This window comes from Oncorhynchus masou, chromosome 17 (assembly GCF_036934945.1).
Source record: "Oncorhynchus masou masou isolate Uvic2021 chromosome 17, UVic_Omas_1.1, whole genome shotgun sequence".
Classification (NCBI taxonomy): Eukaryota; Metazoa; Chordata; class Actinopteri; order Salmoniformes; family Salmonidae; genus Oncorhynchus; species Oncorhynchus masou.
In genome coordinates, this window is record NC_088228.1 from 16,574,589 (window position 1) to 16,584,639 (window position 10,051).

The 10,051-nt window shown below is 44.6% G+C and overlaps 1 protein-coding gene across 2 annotated transcripts; it reads left to right on the forward strand.

Annotated features, from left to right (window-relative positions):
• Nucleotides 1-2,749: 2,749 nt before the first annotated feature.
• Nucleotides 2,750-9,571, forward strand: tfa (transferrin-a). 2 transcript variants are annotated; one of them, XM_064992560.1, is made up of 17 exons: nt 2,750-2,900; nt 3,004-3,155; nt 3,852-3,954; nt 4,218-4,409; nt 5,110-5,239; nt 5,426-5,481; nt 5,651-5,814; nt 6,556-6,706; nt 6,809-6,972; nt 7,278-7,374; nt 7,492-7,512; nt 7,650-7,811; nt 7,923-8,076; nt 8,251-8,318; nt 8,492-8,673; nt 8,945-9,137; nt 9,244-9,571. In XM_064992560.1, exons 1-17 carry the CDS (start codon nt 2,861-2,863, stop codon nt 9,288-9,290), a joined length of 2,076 nt encoding a protein of 691 aa, XP_064848632.1. In that variant the 5' UTR covers nt 2,750-2,860; the 3' UTR covers nt 9,291-9,571. The 2 variants fall into 2 exon arrangements, with proteins under 2 accessions (XP_064848632.1, XP_064848630.1); XM_064992558.1 differs by having other exon boundaries at nt 2,828-2,900; nt 2,986-3,155.
• The last annotated feature ends 480 nt before the right edge of the window (nt 9,572-10,051 follow it).

The window sequence follows — 10,051 nt, forward strand, 5'->3', positions numbered from 1 at the left end:
TTTCCTTTGAGTCAAGATGGGCTGTAGAGAATTAACTCTCAATTCAAGATTAACAGTAGCGACATAGATATGGTAGAATACAGAGTGGAGACATGAAACTGAGCAATCAACTGCCTACAACAAAGGTGCAACCATGCACTTGTGCATTGCGGCACTATCTGCTGTGCTTGCTTGACAACTACTATTCATGACAATGACATAAAAAAACGATGTCATGAGCATGAATTGAGGTAACAGAAGATTACTGTTCATGTTATTTGATCAGTGCTATATTGTGAGCAGGTGCTATCTATGGGGGAAGCTAAACTGCTGCTTGAGACACCAATTTTTCACCTATAGCACCTGTTGTAATGTATATGGAGTCCATCAGGCAGGTAGCCTATATGTAAACTCAGCGAAAATAAGAAACGTCCTCTCACTGTCAACTCCGTTTATTTTCAGCAAACTTAACATGTGTAAATATTTGTATGAAGATAGCAAGATTCAACAACAGACATAAACTGAACAAGTTCCACAGACATGTGACTAACAGAAATTGAATAATGTGTCCCTGAACAAAGGGAGGGTCAAAATCAAAAGTAACAGTCAGTATCTGGTGTGGCCACCAGCTGCATTAAGTACTGCAGTGCATCTCCTCCTCATGGACTGCACCAGATTTGCCAGTTCTTGCTGTGAGATGTTACCCCACTCTTCCACAAAGGCACCTGCAAGTTCCCAGACATTTCTGGGGGGAATGGCCCTAGCCCTCACCCTCCAATCCAACAGGTCCCAGACGTGCTCAATGGCATTGAGATCCGAACTCTTCGTTGACCATGGCAGAACACTGACATTCCTGTCTTGCAGGAAATCAAGCACAGAACGAGCAGTATGGCTGGTGGAATTGTCATGCTGGAGATTTATGTCAGGATGAGCCTGCAGGAAGGGTACCACATGAGAGAGGATGTCTTCCCTGTAATGCACAGCATTGAGATTGCCTGTGTAACGGATGTGAAACTGCTAGCTAGTTAGCGGTGGTGCGCGCTAAATAGCGTTTCAATCGGTGACGTCACTTGCTCTGAGACCTTGAAGTAGTGGTTCCCCTTGCTCTGCAAGGGCCGCGGCGATGGGTAACGTGTGGGGCGATGGGTAACGTTGCTTCGTGGGTGACTGTTGTTGATGTGTGGAGAGGGTCCCTGGTTCGCGCCCGGGTATGGGCGAGGGGACTGTCTAAAGTTATACTGTTACACCTGCAATGACAACAAGCTCAGTCAGATGATGCTGTGACACACCGCCCCAGACCATGACGGACCCTCCACCTCCAAATCGATCCCGTTCCAGAGTACAGGCCTCGGTGTAACGCTCATTCCTTAGACGTTAAACGTAAATCTGACCATCACCCCTGGTGAGACAAAACTGCGATTCATCAGTGAAGAGCACTTTTTGCCAGTCCTGTCTGATGTTTGGTTGTACCGATCCTGTGCAGGTGTTGTTACATGTGGTCTGCCACTACGCGGACGATCTGCTGTCCGTCCTGTCTCCCTGTAGTTCTGTCTTAGGAGTCTCACAGTACAGACATTGCAATGTATTGCCCTGGCCACATCTGCAGTCCTCATGCCTCCTTGCAGCATGCCTAAGGCATGTTCACGCAGATGAGCAGGGACCCTGGGCATCTTTCTTTTGGTGTTTTTCAGAGTCAGTAGAAAGGCCTCTTTCGTGTCCTAAGTTTTCATAACTGTGACCTTAATTGCCTACCATCTGTAAGCTCTTAGTGTCTTAATGACCGTTCCACAGGTGCATGTTCATTCATTGTTTATGGTTCATTGAGCATGGGAAACAGTGTTTAAAGCCTTTACAATGAAGATCTGTGAAGTTATTTGGATTTTTACAAATTATCTTTGAAAGACAGGGTCCTGAAAAAGGGATGTTTCTTTTTTTGCTGAGTTTAGAACATGGATGGGCAACTTTGATGGGGGTGGGAGCCACAAAAAATATGAACTCATCATGAGGTGCAGCAGTTGCTCGTGGATCTGTGTGTCCACATGCTTGCCCCCTCTACTTCATCTGCTGTACCTCACCAGTCTGAAAAAGCTGGATAAGAAAAGGCTCATCCTCAGAAGTGAGGATTTAGTGCCAAGAAGCTTTTGGGAACACAACAAACCCTTGGTTGTTTTCTCCACATTTTTTCTTCTTCTGAATGTATTTATTTTATCTTTATTTAACTAGGCAAGTCAGTTAAAGACAAATTCTTATTTTCAATGACGGCTTAGGAACAGTGGGTTAATAAACTGCCTTGTTCAGGGACAGAAATACATATTTTTACCTTGTCAGCTCAGGGATTCAATATTGCAACCTTTTGGTTTACTAGTCCAACGATCGAACCACTAGGCTACCTGCGTTGTGGAGCTGGGAAGATATACACTCAATTTAATCTATTTTTGCCCTAATTCTCAAAAAAAGATACACCTGTGCCTTTTTTTGCCTGAACTACACATTGCTCAACATTTTAATTAGTGATGATGACTATGCTGCAAACACATAGATTGGAAGACTGCTTTGAAATAACAGTTGAAAAACATGAGATATTGCTTAATGTAGGACTATTTATTTTGTGAATTTCCATTATGTGGAAATGTCTGAAGTCTGAGTACACACAAAACCACACACACAAACAGGGAGTGAGCAACGCGCGCCCACCCCGCCTGTGAACAATTAAACGCGCCATGTAACATATTGGGAAACACTAAACAAACTATGGCCTCTTTTCAGCTAAGTCAGCCCACCGTGGATCCCAGCCTATTGGTTTTCTATAAAAGCCAGAGTTGCCTTCTAAAACGGCCTGCTTTTTCACTCCGGGAATTGTTGACTTGGAGACTTCGAGAACATGAAACTGCTTCTCGTCTCAGCGCTGCTGGGGTGCCTCGGTAAGTGGGTTCATACATGCAAAGACAATTACGCATGGAAAAATATCAATAGACATTTAATTTATATTTCTCAATTTTATCATAGCATTTATTCTGTCCTCAGCTACGGTGTATGCTGCCCCAGCTGAGGGAATGGTTCGATGGTGCGTAAAGTCGGAAAAAGAGATGAAGAAATGCCAAGACCTCGCAACCAAGGTGGCGCAGTTTTCATGCGTGAAGAGGGACGACTCTTTTGAATGCATCAAAGCCATCAAGGTGAGAGACTAACTACTTATATCAGAATCTCTACTATTAAACAGTATTTTAATGTGTGACTTTTGTCATTTCTGACTTGTTTCGTGTTCTTGTGCGTTTTACTTTTGCGCCAGCAAGGTCAGTGAATACAAAACTCAATGGCGTTGCATCGTTACGCACATGGCACATGCGCGTAACTCACGCTTTGAACCCGCCGGGTTCTTGAGCAAAATAGTACGCAGCATCATCTGGATATGTAGGCAAAAAAAGTTCCACATTCACCTTCTGCTACCATTTCTGTCAAGCCGTCTACGCATACAGTTCGACGCATACTTTCAATAAATCCAACATATGCACCACACCGAATGCACTGCAACTGCCTCTGCAACGCAATGCTGCAAGGCAAACGCAGCGTTTCATTGGAAGTGAATGTAGTTCTGGTGTACCAAAATGCAAGACGCTGTCGGTGTGTTCGTGTCACAGTAAGGTAAAGAGAGCTTTTATTTGTGCATGTTGTAGTTTAAAATTCTTTTTGAGGGATAGTTTCTTGAAGTTTGACAAAAGGTTCAAATCTCATGTAGAATAGATAGCAGCCCATCTGTAATATCCAGCCAGCACCAGTTGATCCGCTTGCATTAACAACCTTGTGAGGTGCAGGTCTGTTGTTGGAGTGTTCTCTCTTTCTCCTTCACGGATGTCTCTCTTTCTCCCTGCCAGAGGGAAGAGGCTGATGCAATCACTCTGGATGGAGGAGATATTTACATAGCTGGCCTCCACAACTACAACCTGCAACCCATCATTGCAGAGGACTATGGTGAGGGTAAGCATCTCAAGACCAAGGTCAAGATTTCCTCACCTTTTTCTGTTAAATTGAATATGTTATACATATTGTTCTTTATAAGGCTTAGAAAAATGTTGAATCTATGTCTATTAGTGAATGGAAGAGACTGGGTATACAATGGCCCTTAGCACTTCAGTTGCGAAGATAGGCCAACAAAGTCTGCACTTTGAATCGGATCAAATGGTTTCTGTCTGAATCTGGTTTCTGAACGCTGTATTGATGGCTCCTCTGCTGTCCATCAGACTCTGACACCTGCTATTATGCTGTGGCCGTGGCCAAAAAGGGCACTAAATTTGGTTTCCTCGACCTCCGTGGCAAGAAGTCCTGCCACACCGGGTTGGGCAAATCTGCAGGCTGGAACATTCCCATCGGTACCCTGGTGACTGTGCGCCAGATTCAATGGGCCGGCATCGAGGACAGACCTGTGGAGTCGGGTGAGTGGCTGCAGTGCTTTTGGGTAGTTTATTAATTTCATTAATCTAGCAGGGACTAATATGCGTAATAATCAACATCTCAAACTTGATAGTTATCTTTTATTTTATTTAACCCTTATTTTACCAGGTAAGTTGGCTGAGAACACATTCTCATTTAGAGCAATGACCTGGGGAATAGTTACAGGGGAGATTAATGAGCCAATTGTAAACTGGGGATGATTAGGTGACTATGATGGTATGAAGGACAGATTGGGAATTTAGCCAGGACACCGGGGTTAACGCCTCTACTCTTATGATAAGTGCGATGGGATCTATAGTGACCACAGAGTCAGGACACCCGTTTAACGTCCCACCCAAAAGACAGCACCATACACAGGGCAATGTCTCCAATCATTTGGATATTTCTTTAGACCAGAGGAAAGGGTGCTTCCTACTGGCCCTCCAACACCACTTTCAACAGCATCTGGTCTCCCATCCAGGGACTGATCAGGACCAATGCTGCTGGCCCAAACAGTTGCCGTAGTCAATTGTTACCCAGTGGGGAATGTTTGGATTGTTGTGTTTATTCCTCTCTGTCAGTTGGTTAAATATGTGTTGTATATGCTGTACGTTCTGAATATAGCGTACAGGGACTGTGTGCTGGTATGCTTAATCCAATCATAGGGTTTTCATAGTCTGCGTGTGTGTATTTGTTTTGCAGCGGTGAGCGACTTCTTCAATGCCAGCTGTGTTCCAGGAGCCGATACGGGTTCTCAACTGTGCCAGTTGTGTAAGGGAGACTGCTCCAGATCTCACAACGAGCCCTACTATGACTATGGCGGGGCCTTCCAGTGAGTACCAGTCTTTTCCTACCCCTTACCATCTCTGAATAACTCCATGCTCTGTACACCCATACCTCTCAATCTACCGTATTTGGAATCTGCAGATATGTGTATCCTTTCTCCTTCTATCAGTACTCTCTATCTCCCTCTACCTGCTCTGGATTGGTCACTAACTGTGTATTTTCGCCTCACGAGGTGCCTGAAGGATGGAGCAGGAGAAGTTGCCTTCATCAAGCACCTGACTGTACCTGGTGAGTTTTTAAAGCATTAGCTAGCATACCGATATTGAATTACAACTGTAAAATGCAAACTCTGGATCTAGAATTACAATTGTGGCAAAACTATGTTAATGCTTACAGTGTAAATGTTCAAACCACTCACACGTCACCTACTATACAACCTCCTATTACCTGCTTGCAGCCGCAGAGAAGGCAAGCTATGAGTTGCTGTGCAAGGATGACACCAGAGCTCCCATCGACAGCTACAAGACCTGCCACCTGGCCAGAGTACCCGCCCACGCTGTGGTCAGCCGCAAGGACACCGAGCTGGCCAATCGCATCTTCAGCAAGCTGATGGCCCTCAGGGTACTGGACATTACTGTCACCTGTCATCGCTGTCACCCGTGTACTGATCTAGGATCAGTTGCGCCTTATAGAGCATTATGAATATGACCATGGGTATCATTTAGCAAGCTTTTTCAGCATTTACTTTTACATTGTTTATTGAACAATCAGTCTCGCAGAATGCTCGGCCATTGTTTGACACTCGCTATAGGTGGCATGAATTTTTCACATAAGTTTTAAACATTCTCCCCACAACTGTACAGAAATGTGATCAAATTTGCCATTGTGCTTTTAAAAACAGCCATGGCCCAGTTCCAACATCTCCAAATCATACAGCAAATGAGGGTGTTTCTGTTACCATCATAGGCGAAGAGGGCATTTCCAGGCGGGGTTGTAACACTCGTTCACGAACACACAAATATAGTACGGCTCTGCTTTATTAAGGAAAACATGCCATATGTTTGATAAATACTTTGTTGCACACACAAATCCTAGAAGCTCCACGTACACCAGAATTTAGTGAGACATTAACACACGCTTGATAAATGAGGCCCCACGTCCCAAATTAGCATTCCTACGCTGAGATTTTTCTGAATAAGGGCCCTGGAGACTTTTCTGACCATGTGACCTTGGGGCCCAGAGTGTTTCCACCTCAGGTTACATGTTCAGGATAAACTCTTGGCTCTAAACATCACAACTGACACTGACCAGGATGAACAAAATCACACAAGAATGTGTGTTCACTCATTTGTGCCCCAACAGGACTTCAACCTGTTCTCCTCCGATGGTTATGCTGCCAAGAACCTGATGTTCAAGGACTCCACTCAGAAACTAGTACAGCTGCCAATGACCACCGACTCCTTCCTCTACCTGGGAGCTGAGTACATGAGCACTATACGCTCCCTGACAAAAGGTGAGGCCACACATGCATGCACACACATACTTTTACAAGCACACACACACACACGTCTCAGACTGTTAGGTCATTGCTATCTCCCCAACATTTGCTTTTCAGCGCAGGCCACAGGTGCCACCTCCAGGGCCATCAAATGGTGTGCCGTGGGCCATAAAGAGAAGGTCAAGTGTGATGCCTGGACAATCAACAGCATCACAGATGGTGAATCCAGGATCGAATGCCAGGACGCACCCACAGTGGATGAATGCATCAAGAAGATCATGGTAAGGCTATGGGAGAAGAGATGTCCTCTGTGTCCTCGCTAGCTCTGTTGGTAGAGCATGACATGATAGTGGGTTCCTTTCAAGGGACCACCCATAGGTAAACAATTTATACACACATGACTAAGTTGCTTTGGAGAAGAGCGTCTGCTAATTATATATAATATTATTACTAGAGGGTGGGGTGAATAAAAAACATTATTAACAAGGTGCTATGTGCACTTCATAGTTTGTCCTTTCGCAAGTAATTCCCTTAATCTAATTTTCTTTCCTTTCCGCTATTTCTATTTTGTTTCCTCTTTCCACAGCGTAAAGAGGCAGATGCCATAGCGGTGGATGGTGGGGAGGTGTTCACTGCTGGAAAATGTGGTCTGGTCCCTGTCATGGTGGAGCAGTATGATGCAGGTATGACACACACACACACACATCATTGATATGTTTTCCCCTCTCTCTTTCTATCCTCCTGCTCTTTGCTCTGCCTCAACAATGTTAACATGCTTATTTGTCTCTCTCTCCTCACAGTTCGGTGCAGCGCCCCTGGTGGTAAGTACACGCTTACACCTGCTCCCTCACCAAACACATACTATAATGCTACAGTAATATTTATTGGGCCGGCTTCCCGGACCCCGATCAAGCCGAGTGCTGGACTTTCTCTTTCACCTCTTCCCTCTGTGTCTCAGAGGCGTCATCCTACTTTGCGGTGGCGGTGGCAAAGAAGGGATCTGGGTTGACCTGGACAACCCTGCAGGGCAAGAGGTCATGCCACACCGGCTTGGGCAGGACCGCAGGCTGGAACATACCCATGGGTCTTATCCATAAGGAGACTAAAAACTGCGACTTCAGTGAGTGGGCAGCTGTGTGTGTGTGTGTTTATAATGTGTCATTCTATAATTGGGTACTGGTATGTCTATGAATGTAGTGTATCTCATACTGTGTCTCCTTCCTGAACTCAGCTAAGTACTTCAGTAAGGGCTGTGCTCCTGGATTTGAGGTGAACTCTCCCTTCTGTGCCCAGTGTAAGGGCAGTGGGCAGTCTGTGGGAGGAGATGAGGCTAAGTGCAAAGCCAGCTCTGAAGAGCAGTACTATGGCTATACCGGAGCATTCAGGTACGAGGCGCCACCACAATGGTGGATTCAATAGTGGAGCTGATAGTTGAGTCCTTCACCACAATCTTTCTAATAGTGATGGCGGACTATACAAAACAAAATATATTTGTTGGCATATAGTATATTTCTCACTCTTTTATATATCTAATGGTCTGTCTTGATATATCCTTCCAGATGTCTGGTTGAAGGTGCTGGAGATGTTGCCTTCATTAAACACACTATTGTACCAGAGAGCACTGATGGTAAGTGTGTTTCTTATCCACATACAGATGTTCTGCTGCCCTATTTTCATCTCTCTCTCCTCCGCTTCACTCCTCTCACTCCTAGAGATGAATCTCAACTCATTGTTATGGCTCTCTGTATCTGAAAACAGTCTTCAACTCTCTCCTTTCTATCTGTCCATCCTTCCCTGTAGGTAGTGGTCCAGTTTGGGCACAGAACCTGATGTCCTCTGACTTTGAACTACTCTGCCAGGATGGTACTACCCAGCCAGTCACAAATTTCCTTGACTGCCACCTGGCCAAGGTGCCCGCCCATGCTGTGATAACACGCCCAGAGTCCCGTGGAGAGGTTGTGTCCATCCTTCTGGAGCAGCAGGTAGGTGTTAAGACTTATAGCCAGACCTGTTTCTGCTTAAGACAACTCCTTAGTCAGTTCAGCCAAGGATGAGCAACTCTAGTACTAGAGAGATACAGAGTTGAAGGTTTTGTCTCAGCCCAGCACTAACCCACTGGAACATAAACCTGTGCATACTGTCGCCCATTTCCACCCATGATCCCCAAGCTGATCTAAGATCAGGTTTGGTTCATTTGGGGGGGGGGGGGTCATTAATTTAACCACCAAGTAAATATTTTCTCCCTGTGTTTAGGCCAGGTTCGGCTCAAGCGGCAGCGATTCCTCATTTAATATGTTCCAGCCAGATTATGGAAAGAACTTGCTCTTCAAGGATTCCACAAAGTGTCTCCAGGAGATCCCAAGCAGCACCACATTCCAGGATTTCCTTGGGAAAGAGTACATGATCGCCATGCAATCGCTCAGGGAGTGCTCCAACAGTACCTCAGGTAGAGTCCCATTATGTGACTACCTTACACACACATGTGCACACACACTGTATAAAGGACATATCTGCATCTGAAGCTAAAACCTGTTCTCCCATTCTCCCCTCAGATTTGGAGAAGGCATGCACTTTCCATTCCTGCCAGCAGAAAGAATAGTGGAGCTTACCTTTGTGGCAAACACACACTCTCTCCCAACCCCTCAACACTCAAGAAACCTAAGCAGTGACTGTAGATGAAACTGTGAATTCAGTTGAGAATTTTTGTACAAAACAATCTTGTATGAAAATGTGCTTTACATTCCTTTGATAAAACAAATGTTAAATGAATTACGCTAAATTACTACTACTGTTTACCTTGTAGTTGAATTGTTAACCAAACCATAACCAACAGCTTTGGCTTACTTTCTTGAAATAAAGTGTACCCTTTTTCACAAGCTATCTTTTGTAATAATTGTATTGATGTATATCTATAAAGTAATAGGTTTTATTAGTTTGTCAGACATGGTACCCAGCTTTGGTTTCTCATGAACACTCATGCATATATATATACATACAGTCGTGGGCAAAAGTTGAGAATAACACATCAATTTCCACAATGTTTGCTGCTTCAGTGACTAGATATTTTTGTCAGAATGTTACTATGGAATACTGAAGTATAATTACAAGCATTTCATACGTGTCAAAGGCTTTTATTGACAATTACATGAAGTTGATGCAAAGAGTCAATATTTGCAGTGTTGACACTTCTTTTTCAAGACTTCTGCAATCCTCCCTGGCATGCTGTCAATTAACTTCTGGGCCACATCCTGACTGATGGCAGCCCATTCTTGCATAATCAATGCTCGGAGTTTGTCAGAATTTGTGGGGTTTTGTTTGTCCACTCGCCTCTTGAGGCTTGACCACAAGTTCTCAATGGGA